At 41.7% G+C, this 20,931-nt stretch overlaps 1 protein-coding gene across 6 annotated transcripts in view; it reads right to left on the bottom strand.

The window, feature by feature from the left end:
* The window catches only part of RWDD3 (RWD domain containing 3), a 91,294-nt gene extending 71,326 nt beyond the window's left edge, over positions 1-19,968 (bottom strand). For 3 of the 6 annotated variants that reach the window (XR_006296667.1, XR_006296668.1, XM_043575634.1), the window contains exons 1-2: positions 7,607-7,716; positions 288-775 (exon numbers count right to left, since the gene is read on the bottom strand). Coding sequence is in view for 4 of the 6 variants with exons in the window: in XM_043575634.1 (XP_043431569.1) it covers positions 288-775; positions 7,607-7,691 (573 nt within the window). In the remaining 2 variants the exon portion in view is untranslated. Of the gene's footprint in view, positions 1-287; positions 776-7,606; positions 7,730-19,658 lie in introns of those variants that run through there. The other 3 variants (XM_043575633.1, XM_043575631.1, XM_043575635.1) reach the window with 3 other exon arrangements.
* Positions 19,969-20,931: the final 963 nt, after the last annotated feature.

The raw sequence follows: 20,931 nt of genomic DNA, 5'->3' as shown, positions 1-20,931 counted from the left end.
GGGGACAGAGGACCCAAAGCGGGCTCTGTGCTGACAGCAGACAGCCTGATGCAGGGCTTGAACCCAGGAACTGTGAGATCAAGACCAGAGCCAAAGTCAGACGCTTAACTGACTGAGCCACCCAGGTGCCCCTGGAATGATTTTTCAAATATCATCTACTTATTCAAGCTTTACAAGTTTGTAGATATAATTAGAAGTTAAAGACACTCTTAAGAAGATAGAGATCCATTAACACCATTTTGGCAGAAAATAGCCAAATTCATATTCAACATTAAACTTTCTGGCACCTTGATATTGCTTCGGTCTCCTTGTAATAAAATCAGTATTATTTTACCCATGAACATCAGTCTTCCTGTCAGTTGTAAATCAGAAGCCCACTTCTCAACAGTTTGGACATATTTGGTCTTTGCTCTCATGTGATCTAAATGCAAAAGAGTCATCCACAGTCCATCATCCACAGTCGTGCCTGTTGCAAAGGTACACTTTTCACGGCCACTTCCAGTTTCTGGTTGGTTGAGGACGTGCCTGAGATTGTGCTGAATCCAGAGAACCAGCTCATGAACCATAGGTTCCGACAAAAGGTTCTCTGCTTGCTTAAGTAACTTCTCTTTCACGGTCATGGACTGGGCCCGGGTCAAGTGTTCCGAGTGAACCGAGATGGCAGGTAGACACGACGGGTAATTTACCGGTAAGTGGAACAGCAATTCTAAAGGTACATCCTCACCCATAAGTCCTTCAGCTTTTGTGAGAATTCTGAACACGGTCCCATCTGTCTCTGGAAAGCACCCAAAAATAATTATTAGCTATACATAATGTGATTTGAATGGAACACTAAGAAGTCAAAATTTGTGTTTCCAGATCTACTTATTTTTCATGAGAAAACTTGAGTTATTTTGCGAAGAGACACATAATACTAAGCGAGCTGTGAATTACAGATGACCTCCTTCAGCCATACATATATACTCATGGATTCATGCATACCAGCACCCAGGACTTCTCTGGCATTTACACCGGCTATTGCCCCATTTTTATTCAGATTTCCCAGAGGGTTTCTCATCACAAATTTTTTTCCCCACCCAGACCTAGTTATAATTCTGGAAACTCGTAACAAACTCATATGAACATTCAGAGAAACAGTATTGTGTATATATAAAATCAGTAATTAATTAAAAAGTGATACAGTACGTTCAAGGAAGGTCACTTTGGGGCAAATTCAAGTCAAAGCAAACACTGGGATGCTGTGTGGTTGCAGGGGCAGAGAAACCGATGACTGTGCATGATACAGTAACTGCCCGGCCCTGCTCTTTTCTTACTTCAAATATATTAGTATCAGTGCAACATGAAGGTAGCAAGATGAACTAAAATGGGGCGGACATCAATTCAGCCCTTTCTGGCTCCAGAAGGAGGAGGGGGGAAGCACACACAGGATAGGAGATGAAACACTCTGCTCTCTTTCAGATTTGCTCCACTTCACCCCTCTGATGTGTTCCACACCACTTCACCCCACTTTTCAAAAAGTTGATAAAACGTCAGGCTGATTCATTCTGCAGGGGGCAAGCAGCACACAGATCAGAAGAGCAGAGTAGAAGAGAACTGGGTGCAGACGGATCTCTTTGAAGCCGACTTGCCTCTCTCTACCCCTACTTCTTTCTCCACACGCCCTCGTTCCATTCTCCTTCACAAGAGAGGCAGGCAAACCTTTCTCATTTTCATACCTGGATTGCTGCCCCACAGCCTCAACAACTGGAACCTGAATGTGTCTCCCTTAAGAGAACCAAACGGAACATTAAAACGGCTTTCTAGCCATCTGATCCCATTAATACAGAAGCTGTTGTGACAGACATTGATTCATACAGGACCAAACATATCTGCTGCACAGAGGTTTTTTGTCGTGTTTTGTTTTTTGTTTTTAATAGACTCTTCAGTATCAGCTGCAAAACACTACTATTTTAAGATACCACCCAGAAACACGAATGGTAACCATTATAAAGATCGTATTAAAGTGATACAGCCAAAATTTGTTGACATAAGAAAAATGTGTACCTTATAAAGAAAAATTCTCTAAATTTTAGTACATTCCTCTACGATCCATCACATTTCTCAAAACCCTTGTTTCTTCCGGCCAGTTCCTCATTTTTAAAATATTTTATTATTAAATAGGGTCCGTATATGTCAGATCAGTACACTTCACTATGTGAAATGGGCATTATAAATACACCTACAGGCAACGTATAACCATTAGGGTGAATAAACTCTCCAGAAAACCTCTAGGGAGCCCAATTTTTCTCTCGAGGGGAAGCTTAACTTTTGAAGATCTTCATACATTCATCAGTCAACAAATATTCACCTAAAATCTGTCTTATGATTCCCATGGTACTTTGAACTTATTTTGTGGTACTTTCATACCAGAATTACTACAGTTGAACCAAATGAACTATTTTCTTCACATTGGAATATCTCAATTTTCTTTTTAAACAACCAAGAAGTAATTTTACAAGTTATAAGAAACTTTTTCATTTTACAGTTACACAGCTCTAAGCATTATGTGGCTAGCTCGTCACCATGGGTCTCACAGGTGCAGAAGTCACTGCTACCTGTGCGAGACTGAACAATGGTCCAACGATGCATGTGTTCTGATCCCCAGAACATGGCAAAAGGGCCTTTGCAGATGTGATTAATTTAACGACCCGAGACAGGCGCAAAATATAACACAAGTGTCCTTATAAGAGTAAGGAAGAGGGAGATTGTACCACAGAAGGCAATATAGTCACTGAAGCCAGATGCCATGATGTCAGCTTTGAAGACAGAGGAGGACCATGAGCCAAGGGGTGCAAGAAATGCAGCTATAGAAGCTGGAAGAGGCAAAGAAATGGATTCACCCTCAGAGTCCCCAGTGGGAACACAGCCCTGCTGACCACTTGATTTTAGCCCAGTGAAAGTGATTTCAGGCTTCTGACCTCTGGGACTATAAAAGCAAATATGTGTTTTAAGCCAGCACATTTTCAGAAATTTGTTACAGTTGCCACAGGAAACTAATACTATACCTGTGCCCACAAAGCAAGCTTTTCCGTTCGAGCCAGGATCTCTTTCTGACAAAACTCTGAAACCCACAGTGTTCTCCAATCCCTCTCATATAAGTACCCACCTGTTCCTCCCCAGTGCAGATAACCAATTGACAGAAACAAGCAGTCCAGGGAGAAAGTATGAAAAGGCTACTGAGCTGGCCATTCAAATCCTTACCAATTTTCATTTTCCTCTCCTAGTAATTTTCTGGTCCCAGTCAGCAAAAAGAAAAGCAATGGGAGAAATCCTGACTTTTGTCTTAGAAAACTGTAAAATTATTGGGTGTATGTTTAGAAGGAAAATTGCTTTGAGTCATTCAAAAACTGGAAAGGATTAACATTCTTCCTAATTGGTCTTCTTGGTGACAGTGACTCCCTGCCCATTCCCCCCTGCCAACACACACACACACACACACACACACACACACACACACACACACACACAGGGGCTGCAAACTAAAATTACACAAAATGATATTATCGCTGCAGGAAAACGAAAAGCCCAATAACATACACCACTCTGCTGATATAATAAAAGTACATATTCTTTTAAAAACTCGTTTTCTTCCTAAAACTCTAGAAGTATGCATATTACCCCTCCATTTCATATCTGCCTTGGTTTGTACATGCAACTAAACTGGGTGTCTCTCAAGTCAGAATTTTTCATGTAACCACATGTACTGTCAATCTGATTTTTTCGTTAAAAAAAGAGATTCAAAAAACAAAGTTGTCTCTATCTGCTTTAAGATTATTAACAGCTTAGAAACAGCGATTAACAGAAAAATAATCATGCTCTAAATCTAATGCTAAGCTCTGCCATTCCCTGGCCTCAAAAAACTCGTTATTAAGTTTAACTCACAAATTCATCGTTGTCAATAAACACCTATGCCCTAGAAAACTTATGCTTGCCCTAGAAAACCAAAATTTTCCTAAGTCCCAAAACAATTTTAATCTAAAGACCCCACCAAAACATGTAGGTCTTGCCTCTGGTTGAGAATTAACAAATTCCCTAGTCTTTTTTTTTTTTTTAAATAAGTCACTCTGCCTTATAATAAGTGTATCAATTTCATAAGTAAAACACAAACTAAAATAGGTTTCAAACCTTATTCTTCCTTACAAATACATGAAAGAAATTATATACCTAATCACACTCCAAACAACAGAAATTCAAACTAGAAAAACTGAACACGAAATTCCACAGCAATGTTACTTTTAAGGCTTTCCCCTACTTCATAGTCACACAAGAGAAACTTAATAAATGCTGTCCAATAACAGAAGACATCGGAAAGTGTAAACAATCTAACAGAAGTTCTTCAAGATTCATTTAGACTCATTAAGAAACCATATACAACTGGCTTTCCTTATACTTGCTTTTTATTTTTCAATTTTTAAATATCCTCAGAGTAAGACTTTGTTCAGAAAACCGATAAGAGGCCCCCAGTATCCTCTGATACTTCACTGCACAGGGTTTTCTTTCCTCTTGCTCCCAGGCAGCTCACCACAAGCATGCGTCCCCCTTGTGCTTGTTTTTATGTTACAGCTGGGTTTTTAGGTGTTTAAAATGTGGTTAGAGAAAAAAGGAAAAAGGGAAACTAAAAATAAGGGAAGCTAAAAGTGGCAATCCCATCCTTTAGAAGTAAAGTTCAAGGCTGAATTGGTTTTACAGAGGTGAGCTCAGTACTGACAAACAGCAGGAAACAGAGCTGAGCAGATTTAGAGGGGTCAGTGGGTGACAGTCATGATTCATTTTGCAAGAGGGCCCAATCCAATCTGAACATGAGTGTTAGCAGAATATAAAAATTCACTCTGAAGCTACCGTGCAAGCTTATTATATGCTATTGAGTCTTACATACCTCCCATTTTACAACTTTTTGATCCGCAAGATAATTTCTAGAAATACAACTTCACATATAATGAGCACCGACTACAGCAATACAATCTGTGACCCTCAAGTATCTCATCAGGAAAACGAGGATTTATAACAGTATCACTCTCCTCTGATCGGTGTGCATGCATATACATGCACAACACTCCCCTTCAGAATCATTCTGAACAAAAGTTGGGTCATACCCATCTCTTTTCTCTGGGTGCTCATTATTGCTCTTTCACAAGTGTTATCCTTGCTAAGAATTATCTTCCTCACGCAGCAGCCCCATTACCATCAAGGAGTATGATACAGTGCAAGGGTCCATACATTCTGGTGCCAGGTGGCTACTTAACCAGCCTGAGCATCTGTGAACTTCTCGATGCACTTGAAGTATCAGGTACACGATAGGTGACTCCATTAAATCTGGCACCTGGCCCGACTGCACTGTACAGGGAAGGGCAGAATATTCCTGATTTGGTCTACCCACAGCCCTGCCTAGTAGACAGGAGTGTGAGGGTTTACATAATTCGTACCCGTAAGAGAACAGTTATACCTAATGCCTCTTACTATAACCTTTGTAAAGAGGCCATGTGCTTAACTTCCCTGAAATTCCCAGCACAAATTAGGCCAACTTAACTGATTCCAGTGATTCAGCCTCTTCAATCTCAAGGCCTTTTAGTTGACCCTCGGGTTGACAGCCTAACCCTTCCTGGGCTACCTCATACAGGAAGTACAATCCCACCCACAATGTCCCATGATGTTCTCCTGATTCCAGTGGCAAACAAGAAGCAGCATATTTGCGGGGAGGCCAGAAAGGAAGTGATGGTGTTAAGAATATTCTGGTATCAAGCTTATATCCTCCAACCCAAGCTAACAGTGTCTATGAGAATGGCAGCCAGCAGCCCACTGTATGTTTATTGTGGTCTGTTAAAGAAGTCCTTACCTTACCCTGAATTCCCAGTTGTGAACATCAAACATCCCTGTTTGAGTCACTGAATTGTTCTATTCTCCAACGAACCTTTCAGCAACAAAATGTCCTAAGTTGTTACACTGACTTCTTTTATAATTCAATTACTTATTGATGCCAGAACGCTGAATTAAATTAATTAGGAGGCATGGCTTCAAAGTCATGCTCAATTTAACAGCAGATAAAGGGCCCACAGTATTCTCACTATTAAGAAACTGCTTTCTTTCTATGCTGACTTTTTTGGGTTTTCTCTGACCTGTTAGCAGCGTCTTACGCTCAGCCCACTACCATTTCATCCTCTTGGAGGTGTGATGGGAAACCATATGTTCATTTTTCCAGGCTATTCCCAGCTGAGTCATAATGAAGGAACTTAGGAAAACTGATGATCTCTCAAATAGCCTGCCTCAGACAGAAGTAATTACCAATAAAAAGAGACATGGAAACAGTAAGATGATGAGAAATTATGAATGCTATCCAATAAGAAATGGGATGACAAGAAAACACTACAAGTAAATTCCTTCATATGGATTATAAAGCTCCGTTATCCGAGTTGCTTCAGTGTCTGGAACACAGCAGTGGTCACACGAACACAGGTGATGCAAGGAAGAATAAACGAAAAGGCCCGGCTCTGGCTTCCTGTGTGAAGAGGCCACCAGACGATACCAGGAAACCTTAGTCCTAGATGGCTTTCTCACAACACCCAGACCATTTTTAGACTACCTACTTAAAGGTCAATCAAGTTATGGCCACAAAGGCAATTTTAATAGTTGCTGAAACATAACAGGAGGCTGAATCCCATGCCAAAAAATGTACATAATGTATTTAAAACCTAAATGAAAACTGAAAATTATCTGCATCACTGCACTTTTTCATAATCTGCAGTTTTGGTTTTTACTTAGCAGAAGTCACAGACAGGGACAGAATTAGCTTTAACTATCATCAAAAAATAGCCAAAAGAACCTTTCTAGACTGTAAGCTCCTAGAGGGCACGGGCGGTGTCTTTGAAACCTTGTCAGTGTTTACAGGGAATCAGCACACGTGAGCTGATGGTTCGAGTCCCCAAGAGCAAGAGACAGCCACCTTTCAGTGGACTAGAAAAAAGCAAAAAAGCAATCAACTTGGAAACATGACCGAGAAAACGTTTGGATAGAGCACTGGGCGAATTCAAAAATTCATTTCACATTTACTGACTACCGTATGCCTGGCACTGTCCTGGGGCCGTGGAGTTTTGTGATTACGTAACACACAGGGTGCCTGCCATCCCGTAAGCTGGGACACTGAATGCCCAGATGGAGTTAAAACCATGGCGAATGCCCTGAAGGAAATAATGCAGAGCTTACAAAGCACAAAATGCAATTTGGGGCGGCTGGGTTTAAGCAGAGGGTGTCAGGGTAGGCCTCTTTCCAAGGTGAGATCTAAAGTCGATACGGGCGGCCGGGGAAGCGCGGGGGAGCGCGCTCCGGGAGCAGGGCCCGGCGCTCGGCCGGTGCCAGTGGGGCGGGGCGGGCCGGCGAGCGCTTCGCGCCACTGTTCACGTCGGGGGGGGGGGGGCTCCTCACTCTCCCGCCAGCTCCCACACATCTCCGGTCCCGAGGCGGGTCGTTCCGTCCTTCAACTAGCCGGGTCCCCCAGGGCGGGCCCCGGGGCAGGGAGCCCAGTCGCGGTGGTGGGGAGGAAGGGCGCCCGGCCCCTCCGGCGCGGGGTAGTCACCTGAGTGGCTCAGCACTTCCCACTCGCCGGGCCCGCAGAAAATCGCGGCCAGGGCCGAGAGCTCTTCCCGCGCCGACTCCGCCATGGCCACCCCGCCGCCGCTGCCGCCGCCGCCGCCCCTCCCCTTCCGCCGCCGCCGCCGTCCCTCCCTCCATCGGCCCCGAGCGGTGCTGCTGGGCAGCCACTGGGGGGCGCCCCGCGCCTCTCCCGCGCGCTGGACCGCGAGGGGACGGCGGCGGTAGGAGTCCCGCCCACAAGCTCCTGCTGTTTGACTCCGGACGCGAGGCTCGGTCGTTCTGGGGGTACTTTTCCCGGAGGCCTGCGGCGATCGTGCAGCTCACCCGTTGCTTTCCTGACAGAGGGAGGAGGCCTCCCGGCAAAGCCCAAGACACCCTAGCTTTAGCCCAGGCTAAAGCTTTGAACGCCCACCATTCCCTCCCAGACTTGACCTTAGGCTGCCTGGGTAGAGAACAGTCTGGGCGAAAGGAACTTTGGCGATTAGGGAGACAAAAACAAGCAGGAAAGTGACCAGCGGGGAGGTGAGCCCTCGTCCGGCTCAGAATTGAAGTAGGTGTTGGGGACATGAGAGGTAACAGAGCAGGTGAGACTCTGTCCGATGAAGCTTGCAGTGACCCTGGCAGCGTGGGACTCCCGGAAAAGGCCCCGGGGCAGTAACAACCCCGATGCTGAGCTGTAACTGGCGCTGGGACTCTGGACCAGGGCTGGATTCCTGAGACCTCTTTCTCTCAACCCGGCAAAAGCAGAGGGCTGGACCTGCCGGTCCTGCCATTCTACGGATGTTACTGGGGTGGTCCTGGATAGGCCTCTTAACGTCTTCACCTTCCCCATTTGTCTCCTGCCTTTACAGGGAATAGCCCAGACTCCTTGGTCTTTGGGGTACAATCAAGTGTGTAAATGTAGCAATCGCTGGCTTTTCAGTATTATTCATTTTGTGATATTCGATGCTTACAAAACATGTGACTCTTAAAGCTTAATAATGTAATGATCATCCTTGAATCCAGCACCTCAGTTTAAGAATTTGAGCAATACCAATAGGGTTTTAGAATTATCAATCCCTTTTGTTCCAGTTTTGATTTAGTGAACAAGAAGATTACAGTGATCCTCTGTGATAGTTCTATCAGTCAGCATGTTTGGTTTGTCCTTTTGTTTTTCCAAATAACAATTTAAAATTTTGCAACGCCAAGAAGTAGCTGGTCTAGCTCTTGGAAGTTCCACAATTTTTGTTTGTATCAGAAATAACATTTTGTAAGATAAATCAGAGAATTTAGATGGCTACACAGTGACTCCTGTCACTGACCTACAGAAGTCACAACAAAAAGGACTGGTTTTAAGATTCTGAATCCATGTTACCATCCTCAACATCATTACCACTGTTGCTAAAGAGGGATTTTAAAAAGGAAAGATGCTGACTTCCAAAAACAGAAAGGAAATCTAACCAGATAGACTGCGGGAGAAATGCATTTCACAGGATGCCCTGCCATGGGATTTCCATGACCCCAAGTAATTAAGAGCACTGCCATGCACATAGTTGGAAAGACAAAGATTTATTTAAACTCACAATTATCTCTGAGGTGGCCAATTTGTTTAATAATAATTCTTTAAATTTCTTTGAGTTATTTCCAAAATAGCAGCAGTGCAGTAGGTTCATAACTAGTTTCTAAGGAGTTTGGTGAACAAAAGAATAAATTCACTAAGTTATTTAATTTTAAAGTCTATCACTAAGTTATTTAATTTTAAAGTCTAATGTCAGTATTAAAATACAAATATTAGTTATTTGACTTATTAAAAGTGGTCTATAAAAAAATCAAATAGTTCGTATCTTTTTTTTAATTTCCCAAATTCAACGTAAGTGATATGAGTGAAGTAATGTGAACAGCAAGACTCCAGTTGTCAGAAATATTAGGAGACAATCAGGAAGGCTGCTGTCAGCTAGGATTCCATGAAATTTATGTAAGAGTACATCAATCTATTCAAAATTTTCTTGTCAATAGGTTTCTTCTTTGCTCTTCCTTTCTCTGTTGATTTCTTAACCTGCTTTTCATCCTCCATTTAGCATGTTTAAATAAAAAAGAAGTCGATGTGAATGTCTTTTAAATTGACACTATCCTAAGGCCCTGAAATCCCATGAATAAGTTTCTACTCTCTGACATTTGGAAGTAATCATCACAGAGAAAGTATAATGTCAGCTTGATATTTCTCACACTATGAAAATATCAGCTACATGTCAAATATCTAAAGCCTACCTTAATGTAATAAATTTTTTTGTATTCACAGGCTACTGAAAATTCTAAATATTTAAATGTGGAATGAATGTCTAGTTAGATCACTGTCTCTTTCTCTGCCTCTCTCTCTGCCACTTCCTCTCCCTCAAACAGTGTATGGGTGGCTAGAATATTTTTTATACATACAACTTTTCTAAATAGTTGTTTTCCCAAGACCCTAAGGGGGAGAAGTTTTCAATCTTTCATCTCCAGTTAAAACCACTAGCCCAGGAGATAGTTCCTTTAACTTCTCTTGGAAAACACTTCTATTCACTTTATCGTGAGTAGTGTGTAGATCTAAATACTCACTCTGTATCTGAAATTTTAAGTCAAACCCCACTTGGGCATAGAAGTGGAACACACAATTTTAAGAGTATTAGGAGAGGGGCGCCTGGGTGGTTCAGTCAGTTGAGCGTCCAACTTCGGCCCAAGTCATAATCTTGTGGTTTGTGAGTTTGAGCTTTGCATCCGTCCCTCTGCTGTCCTTGTGGAATCTGCCTTGGATCCTGTCTCCCTCTCTCTCTGCCTCTCCCCACCTCTCAAAAATAAACATTAAAAAAAAAAAGAGTATTAGGAAAGGTTGGTTAAACGTTAGTATCATGTCAAAAAAGCTAAATACTGAAGTAATGAGACGTGGTAAGGAAAATGATCATAACTATAAGACAAGTAAAAATGCTTTTAAGAACCACCCAGAGGATTGTACACTTGAAACTAATATAACACTGTTAAGTTAACTAACTGGAATTAAAATAAAAACTTAAAAAGAGAGAGAGAGAGAGAGAGAGAGAGAGAGAGAGAACCACTTAAAGAACAAAAGAGGCATTAAATGCCAACATGCTAAATGAACCTGAACTTCAGTTAAGTTGTGCTACTGGTTTTGTCTAAAGAATTTCTGTATTTTTCTGTATTTACTTATTTCACAAAACGTTCTTGGGCACACCTGGACTGTTGACTGGTCTGGCCCTACGAGCTGAGTGTTTTGAAATATAGAGATGAAAGCAACGAACCTTGTTCTCAAAGACTTAAATCTTCGGTTAGCTGGGTAAACACAATGAGCAACAATTACAGGTTCTTTCACCACATTTCCATATTGGTGCGAAGTTTAGTATCAATGGGTGAAAGCAATGGGTGTACCTCCCACAAGTTCCCAGAGGAGAAATATGTCTGTAACGCTTGGGAACACCGTAGGTTTCCAAAAGTACACAAAGTCAGTTGTGTTGATTGGTCATAGCTCTTTTCGTTCTGTTACAGTGTGAAAGTCAACAAATTTATTTTTCACCAAGATAACAAAATAAGAGCAAATAAAATCCATGAGAATTTGACAGTGACTCTTATACCATTTTGTGGCAAGATCTGCCTCTGCCATGTCCAGATAATCTGTAGTTACTCCAAAAGATTGGTTACACTCTGCCTATGAAAAACATGCTTGATTCTTATGCATGAGTGATAGCAAAACAGTTCCAGCTTGCTTTGTGGGAAAACATCCACATGGCCCAGGTCCACAATGCCTTATCAATTTATTTTTTTTTTTAATTTTTTTTTTCAACATTTATTTATTTTTGGGACAGAGAGAGACAGAGCATGAACGGGGGAGGGGCAGAGAGAGAGGGAGACACAGAATCGGAAACAGGCTCCAGGCTCTGAGCCATCAGCCCAGAGCCTGACGCGGGGCTCGAACTCACGGGCCGCGAGATCGTGACCTGGCTGAAGTCGGCCGCTTAACCGACTGCGCCACCCAGGCGCCCCAATGCCTTATCAATTTATAAAAACAAGTCTTCAGTACCATTAGGGTTTTAGAGTTTGTATAGTTAAAATAACATCCAATACTTAACTTTGGCAATTACTGTAACTGCATTCCTCTTATTAATTATATTTTCTCACATTGTACTACCAATGTAGCCAGTTTTTATTATGAGGAAAAGGGGGGGGGGTTAGTTTGGAGACTATGTGACTTTTTAAAAATCCTTCCTTTCAGACTCATAAAGGGACTATAAATGAGGAAACTCTGCCGTTTTGGCAAAATAGATTCTCTGTGGTTGAAAATTGAAAGAAGGAGGTAGGGGCGCCTGGGTGGCTCAGTCGGTTGAGCGTCCGACTTCAGCTCAGGTCACGATCTCATGGTTCATGAGTTCGAGCCCCGTGTCGGGCTCTGGGCTGATGGCTCAGAGCCTGGAGCCTGCTTCCGATTCTGTGTCTCCCTCTCTCTCTGCCCCTCCCCCATTCATGCTCTGTCTCTCTCTGTCTCAAAAATAAATAAACATTTAAAAAAATAAAAAAAAAAGAAAGAGGGAGGTAGATCAAAGAACCACATCTATGGGAAAATTAGACCTGGATTTCCTTTTTTTTAAAAGTGGGGGACCTATAGGCAAAAGATGTATTAGATACAGAGAGAGGGAGGGGACAAGGGAATGAGGGAGAAAAAGAGGAGTGGGGGAGGAGCAAAGAGCTGGGAAATAGGAACACTTCAGAAGATGATACAGAAAGGATGATTTTTTATGAAGTAAAGAAGAACATGAGTTAAAATTTGGCTTTATTTCTAAAAGAAAAATATTGCTTCATCTGCTTTTTAAGCAACAGAGAGACCTGAAAACTTCATTTGGAAATAATATGCGGTCTGAGATTTGCTTCAAAATAATGTAGGAAGATGGGGAGAAGCTAGAGTGTGGATGTGGCTGAGTTGACCATAGATTAATAATTGGTGAGGCAGAGTTTTAGTGCAGAAGGATTCGGTATTTTATTCTGTCTACTCTTGTGTATTTTATATTCTCTACAATAACAGTTAATTTTTAAAATGTATTCAATAGAAAATATGTCAGATATTTGAGTTTTGCATACTGCTCATAAGGAAAAAAAGAACAGAAAAAAAGGGAGGAAATAGGAGGGAAGGGAAAAGAAAAGAAGATAACAGGTTCTAAAGTTCATACGTGTGTTCACATACATGTGTTCAACAAATGTATGGCTTAGGATTCATTCCTAAGAAAAAGCATAAAACCTGAAACTTCAGTGCCCTTAACAAGAGACAAGTGGTTTTGTCTTAAAGGTTCAAGAGGAGGGAGGCAGGCAGCGCTGGGGTACCCCGCAGCGTAGGGACCTACTGTCTTTCCCTTTGGTGGCCCTACCCTGCACAGCTTTGATCCCCTGTGCATGCCGTGCTGTGCTGGAGGGCGGCCATCGGAACTCCAACCACCAAGTCTATATCTGGGCAGGAGAATAGGATTCTGTCCAATCTATTTGACTAGAATCTAGTTCCATGACGACTCCCAGCAAAAAGAGAGGTTGGAAAATGTCATTTTTACTGAGAGGCCATGTATCAGGCGAAAAGTAGAGGAAGAAATGAACCATTATTATTATTATTCCTTTCTTATTAGGGAAAATATTGGGAGGCAGCTGGCAGTCCCCACCACATCAAGTGGAGTTTTAGTCAAGAGATTAAGTCGTCACACACATAATTTACCCTTTTTCCATCCCTTGACCGCAACCACCCCTCACTGTCTCTCTCATTGTCTCGTTTTATTTTTCCCATAGCATTTACCATTATATGAAATCAACTTGTTTATTTGTTTACATGTGTCTCGTGGTTGCTCCACAGAAAACAGGATCGGTGCCCCACCAGCACCACCAAAGTGGTTCAGATATACAAAGTGATGAGGACACACATGCACCAGGAGGGTCTGAAAGGGTTTATTGCTCACATGCTGAGGCTTTCTGGGAAGAGCAGGGCAATTCAAAATGGCCTAACTGAAGGCAGGGACAAATGGCTCTGCTGTTCACTGTGGTTAGGGGGTGGGTCCGGGGTTAGAATTCTCCTGTGCCTCCCTGGGGTTTCTGTGGCCTGAACAAGGGAGGGAGTGCCCAGACTTTCTTACCCACTTGTCTGGAGGTGGAACAGAAGAGAAAAGGGAGGGCTGGGGCTTGAAAGCTGTCAGCAGCCAGACATCAAAAACAGAGTCCGACCCGCTGATTGTCTGTCTCCATGAGAATTTTGATTTCCATGAAGCTCGGGGCCTTATCAGTCTTGTTCACCTCTGTACCCTCCATGCCTAAAAGAGTGCCTAGCAAATTAGGAATTCAGTGAGTATTCGTGATACAAATAAGCTCACTGCAAAGTGTATAAACTATACAATTTCTTATTCAACAGAGTTATGGAGCACCTACTATATGCTAGTGACTTTAGGAGCTCTCAGGCATTCCCTGACTGAATAAGACGCAGTCACTGTCCTCCAGAAGCTCCAAATGCAGTTTGGGAGAGGCACCAACCTTTCCTGGGACCAGGCGATAAGCGTCCTGCCAGGTAAACTGAGAGCTTTCAGAGAAGGCCGAGGAGTCCTGGTTTGGCCATCACGTTAGACATTCTCCAACATAGGCTACAAGGAGGAAAGTTGGAGTACAAAATGGCTGGAAGATAAAACTTTACTTTCATTCAGTAAGGATTTATTGAGCTCATTACGATGTGCCTAGTATTATGCCAGGTCCCACAGAAATGGTTTTTGACACAGACCTCTCAGAAGTTGTAGTGGAGTACAGGTGATAGGTTTTGAGAGGTAAGTCATTTGGTAATCTGCAGTCTGTTGAAATCATGGGAGTAGGTGAGATTCTCTGCCTGCATCTCAAGAATTTCATAATGACAGTGATGTATTTCCCAGCAATTGGAACAGAGAAGCATTGGTTTGCTAGTGTTTCTAACACAATCTGGATCAAGACAATAGTCCCTTTGTGGTAGGGTTTCTGTATTTCCCTACTGTTTTCACTTTTCTGTTTTGTTCTATTTTCTATGGAGAGACAAACCAAGTCAAGAAAGCAGGAAAAAAAAAATTCCTTTGTGGCACCTTTATCACTTGGAAGGGACCCTTTTAAGGGTCTCCCTTAGAAATACACAAACAATCTTAGAATAGGAAGGTTGAGCTGGAATACTTGGTCTATTGTTTCAGATAAAAATCCTGCTCTATTTATGTGATTCTCTTTGCTGTTTGAAACCTTAATTGGCCAGTAATTTCTTCACTGATAGCTTCTTTAGTTTTAAAAGGAACTTTATACTTTAAGGAGAAGCATAGCCAGGGTTCCTACTATTGGGATCATATTACCAAATACTTCCTCCTGTCTCCTCTCTATTTCTCATAAGATACTTTCCCACCTCTTTGCCTGGTAAATTCGTACTCATTCTTTACATCTGAATTGCACCCCTCCCTCTGAGTCTGAGTTGAGGGCCCACCACTTATCTTATTTACACACTTGCGAGACTGCATTGTAATTGCTCACGTGTCTGTAACTCCAGTAGAGAATGACTTTCATGAGATGAGTAATAGACACTGTGCTTGTCCTAGCTCTCTGGACAGCGATTGACTCTTTGCTGGGTGGACAACTTATGAGCTCTGACTCTGTCCAAAATTGTCTTTGGTTCTGGTCTGGCTATTCTATCTTTGGTTGTATCTCCAACATTGGCACAGTGGCTGGCATTAAAAGGCATGCAATATTTGTGGAATAAACCAAGAATGAGTGAACCCAGAGTTAGAGTGTCAAAGTAAATAGACTGTAGTTCATTTTTTCTTATTCTACTCCGATTCCCACCAGATTTTATTAGCCCTTGAACATGTAAATACACATCAACAATTAGGCAAGCAGATTATTACCTGTGTCTTTACTGGGATCACATTCAGAGTGATGAGGTAACGGGCAATAAAGAGTGGATTATTCCTACTAATACCCAACAGTTTCATACAGGAAAGTGAATGGGAGAAGTATATTATCACCTTTATAGTAATTCTATGTTTGAGTAATAGTTTCCCACAGTTGCCACTTCACTTTATCATATGCAAAGAAAAAATAAATTTTAAAGTAATTATCACAGCTAATATACAATATAAAGCTTTGAGACTGCTGGGCTGTCTGGAATTCATAGGGTAGGTAAAACTATATAGTGTTTATGTCCTGAACTGAAATGGGACACTACATGGTACCTGATCCAGCCTCGCTAAAAATATATCATATTTCCACCTGTGTGTGTGACTAGGGTATGTATTTTATTTACTACTCAGTTAATATTAATCATTTAAAAAATAACAAAGTCACTTGAAGACAGGCTAGTTGTATATAACAACATAGATGTAGTTATTAAAATTAAGTTACTAAACAGATTTTTTACCCTATAACTCATGATCACTTAAGTTTCTTTTTTTCTTTTCTTTTCTTTTCTTTTCTTTTCTTTTCTTTTCTTTTCTTTTCTTTTCTTTCTTTTCTTTTCTTTTCTTTCTTTTCTTTTCTTTCTTTTCTTTTCTTTCTTTTCTTTTCTCTTCTTTTCTTTTCCAACAATATTTTGTTGACCATGATTTTGTTGACCGTGACGGTTTTGTTGACCGTGAGTTAAGTTAAAAGACCATGTTACGTTGAAGGGGACCAGAGCTAATGATTGGGGAGGGGCCCAGGGAACTTTTCTGTCATAATAGAAATGTTCTCTTTTTTTTTTTCTTTTTCTTTTTTAAGTTTATTTATTTATTTTGAGAGAGACAGAAACAGCACAAGTGGAGGAGGGGCAGAGAGAGGAAGAGAGAGAGAATCCCAAGCAGCGCAGCACCCAATGTGGGGCTCAAACCCACAAACCTGCGAGATCATGACCCGAGCTGAAACCAAGAGTAGGACGCCCAACCGACCGAGCCACCCAGGTGCCCCAGAAATGTTCTATTTCTTGACTGGGGTGCTGGTTACATGAGTTTATGCCTTTTAACTGTACCTTTTTAGACCTATGCATTTTATTTTATATATAGTATATCTCAGTTAAAAAAAAAGAGTACTGGGGGAAGAAGACAGGTTGGTAAATTCATAATACTTTTATAAGATTCTTTTTTTTTCCTGAATTTGAGCTGAGTATGCCCTCAACTTGAAAAACGAACGAAGTTGTTCTTTTAAAAATCTTTAAGCCTTGCTGCTGCTTGATCTTTATAAGAACAAATCATGACAAGAAAAAGCTGCAGGTTTCGAGTGTCTTCAAATGGCACCAGCTTGTCTCCATGAGTAGGATGCTAATAGAACTGAAGAAAACCATTCCTGCACTTAGGGCAAGTTGTTTTTAGCCTAAAATTCAGCCTATCATTCCCTGTTGGTGTACAAAAAAGAAAATGTGATTGATAAAAGTATCCTTCATTTTATATGGACTAAAGAGGAATTATTCAAATATTTTTTAATGTGCTGAGCAAGCTCACTATTTCAAATAATTTTATAGAGACATTTTTTTCTAAGTGAGGGACCTGTAATGACATGGGCTATCTACCATTTGTACCTCAATTCTTAGATGCACATATTTTTCACATTTTAACAACTCTGAAGATGAGAATTTTAATACCACTGATGGCACTTTGCATTGGCTATTGGCCAGGCAGCCGACATCTATATGGCTTGCACATGCATTCATTTGGATGTTTTCCTTGATCCCACGATTTCTGACGAGATCATGAAAGCAGCAGTCTCAGAACTTGCAGAATGGCAGGATGGTATTAACAATTTGGGAAAAACTCTAGAACACTAGTGTTAGTGGAAGTGACTTCTTTAAAAGAAATGCATCTCACTGATGCTCTTGATGGAATAAAGGATGATACATGTGGAAAAACACAAGCATGGATGCCTCTGACTTGATATGTTGATTCACAGTCATCAGACACAGAATGTGAAGGAGTTTCAGGAATATTTTAACCGGTTTTTTGCTTATAGTTTCCTTTTTATGTATGCACAATAGTGGTATTTGATAATGTGTCTAAATAGGTCTAAAAAAGCTTTCTCAAGAAGTATAAAGAAAAATTCTAAGTGATTAGAAAGTGAGCTGTAGTATAGTTGGCAGCATATCTTATTTTTTAATGGTGCATAAAATAATGGCTTATCTTACAAGTGATGGCATCTTAGATGCCATTAAAGCTGATCTTTGCAACTTTTGTATGTTAGCTTTTCAGCCAGGGAGAGATGAAAGAGCAGGCAGGAAAGAATATTAAATCTATAACAATAATACTATTTATTGAGTAGCTACTATAGGCCAGTGTTACGCTAAGTGCCTTATGTATATCAATACATGTAATTCTCCCCAAAAAGTCTGAGAGAGAGTTATTGCTGAACTGACTTCCATCTGTTCAGAGCCATTAAATAGGTAAATTTGCAAAGCTGAATTTGAACTTAGTTTTGATTGACCCCCAAAGCTCTTGATCTTTGTATAGTAACTTCTTCGCCTACCTCTCCCCCATAACAGCACTCCAACTAGTCATTTTTTAAAAGTAATCTCTACACCCAGGAGCACCTGGGTGGTTCAGTCGGTTGAGCGTCCGACTTCAGCTCAGGTCATGATCTCTCTGTCTGTGAGTTCAAGCCCCGCGTTGGGCTTTGTGCTGACAGCTCAGAGCCTGGAGCCTGCTTCGGATTCTGTGTCTCCCTCTCTCTCTGCCTCTCCCCCACTCATGCTCTGTCTCTCTCTCTGTGTCAAAAATAAATAAACATTAAAAAAAATTTTTTTAATAAAAATAATCTCTACACCCAACATGAGGCTCTAACCTACAACCCTGAGATCAAGAGTCACATGCTCTATCAACTGAGCCGGACAGGAGCCCCAGCACTCCAACTAGTCTTAAGGGTTAACTTGCTTCAAGTTTATGCACTCCTTGCTTGCTTGCACTCCTTGGTCTATAGTGGAACTAACTTCCCTTCCTTGAGATCTGCAGACCACTGGCCTTGAGGAGTGAAGGACCAGACTTTGCCAGAAAATAAGGTCTGACTACATTTGTCTGACGACAGCTGTCATGGCTGCCACCAACTCTGTTCAGGGTCAGGTCAACATACGACTCACTGCCTGGGCACCTGCTTCTCCTGCCAGTAGTCCCCCTCCCTTTTTCCATGCCTTCCCCCTTTAAAACCCTCTGGCTGGGGTGCTTGGGTGGCTTAGTCAGTTAAGCGCCTCCGACTCCTGATTTCAACTCAGGTCATGATCTCATGGTTCAGTTCATGAGTTCGAGCCCCACGTTGGGCTCTGCACTGACAGTGGGGAGCCTGCTTAGGATATTATCTCTCTCTCTCCCCACCCTCGCTCCCTCTCTCCCCTTTCTCAAAAATAAATAAATAAAACTTAAAAAAAAAAAAAAGCCTTCTGTCTTCCCCCAGACTGGGAATATTGTCTTGGTAACGTAAGTCCACTATCTTCTCAAGTTGCCAGCTTCCTGAATAAAACAATTTTTCCTTTTCCATCATCACTTCTCTCTCAAGTATTGATTTTGGAACCACAAGCACCCAAACCTGAGTTCAGAACCAGTTCTCTGTTCAGTTTGTAATTGTAGAGTAACACCTCTACTCCACCATCCCCAGAAGTTCCAAGTGGAAGCTTAAAGAAGAGAGAGAGAGAATGAGAGTCTAGCAGCATTCAGTTCTGTTCAGGCTGTTCTTGAAAACAACTTTATCTTGATTTGGCAATGCAGCTCTTCTTCGATTGTGTGAGATACCCCAGAATCCTAACATCCTTAACACCCTTTCTTTGCTTTAGCGGGTTCTTTTTGGGATTGTATCCCCTGCAACAGAAAGCACACTACTGTAACAATTCACAGTTTTAATACATTTACACATTTTACTAGTGATAATAAAATATTCCTTCTAACACACCTTCAACCCAAAGTCTGAGCCTTACCGACTTACTTGAGCCCGCATAGGAATGTTTCGGTTACAGCCTGAGCCCCCAGAGGCACCTGATTCTTATTGGACTTAAACTAGAGTAGCGCTCCCTTATCTGTTTTGCTTCCCGCAGTTTCACTTACTTGGGTCAACCGCTGTGGACAAGCGATGATCCTCCTTCTGACGAATCATCAGGAGGTCAGTAGTCACCCCATCACCCGTCTAGGTCACTCATCTCACCGCATGTCCTCATGCAGGCATCTGGTCATCTCACATCATCACAGGAAGGGTGAGTCCCACACAGCAAGGTATTTTGAGGGAGAGAGACCACATTCACATAACTTTTATTACAGTTATAGCATTATAATTGTTCTAGCATTATTGGCTTGTTAAATTTTTTTAATGTTTATTTATTTTTGAGAGAGAGAGAGAGAGAGAGAGAGAGAGTGTGTGTGTGTGTGTGAGAGAGAGAGAGAGAGAGAGAGAGAGAGAGAGAGTTGGGGAGGGGCAGAGAGAGAGGGAGACACAGAATCCAAAGCAGGCTCCAGGCTCTGAGCTGTGATCACAGAGCCTGACTCAGGGCTCAAACTCAAGCACCGTGAGATCATGACTTGAGCTGAAGTCAAAAGCTTAACTGACTGAGCCACTCAGGTGCCCCATATCATTATTGTTTTTAATCTCTTCTTGTACCTAATTTATAAATTAATTTTTTTTTATTTTATTCTTTATTTTTAAAATTTACATCCAAATTAGTTAGCATATAGTGCAACAATGATTTCAGGAATGGATTCCTTAGTGCCCCTTACCCATTTAGCCCATCCCCCCTCCCACAACCCCTCCAGTAACCCTCAGTGTATTCTCCATATTTATGAGTCTCTTCTGTTTTGTCCCCCTCCCTATTTTTATATTATTTTTGTTTCCCTTCCCTTATGTTCATCTGTTTTGTCTCTTAAAGTCCTCATATGAGTGAAGTCATATGATTTTTGTCTTTCTCTGACTAATTTCACTTAGCCTAATACCCTCCAGTTCCATCCACGTAGTTGCAAATGGCAAGATTTCATTCTTTTTGATTGCTGAGTAATAGTCCACTGTATATATATACCACATCTTCTTTATCCATTCATCCATCGATGGACATTTGGGGTCTTTCCACACTTTGGCTATTATTGATAGTGCTGCTATAAACATAGGGGTGCATGTGTCCCTTCGAAACAGCACACCTGTATCCCATGGATAAATGCCTAGTAGTGCAATTGCTGGGCCTAAATTAAATTTTATCATAGAAACGCCTGTGTGGGAAAAAACATAGTATATACAGGGTTCAGTGTTACCCACGTTTTCAGGTGTCTGCCCGCAGATAATGGGGGACCTCTGTATGCCCTAATCAGCACAGCGAGGGGTGGAGGAGGGAGCAGG

Source organism: Prionailurus bengalensis, chromosome C1, assembly GCF_016509475.1.
Source record: "Prionailurus bengalensis isolate Pbe53 chromosome C1, Fcat_Pben_1.1_paternal_pri, whole genome shotgun sequence".
Classification (NCBI taxonomy): domain Eukaryota; kingdom Metazoa; phylum Chordata; class Mammalia; order Carnivora; family Felidae; genus Prionailurus; species Prionailurus bengalensis.
The sequence above is the reverse complement of the archived record's forward strand: the minus strand, read 5'-3'. Positions and strand labels throughout refer to the sequence as shown.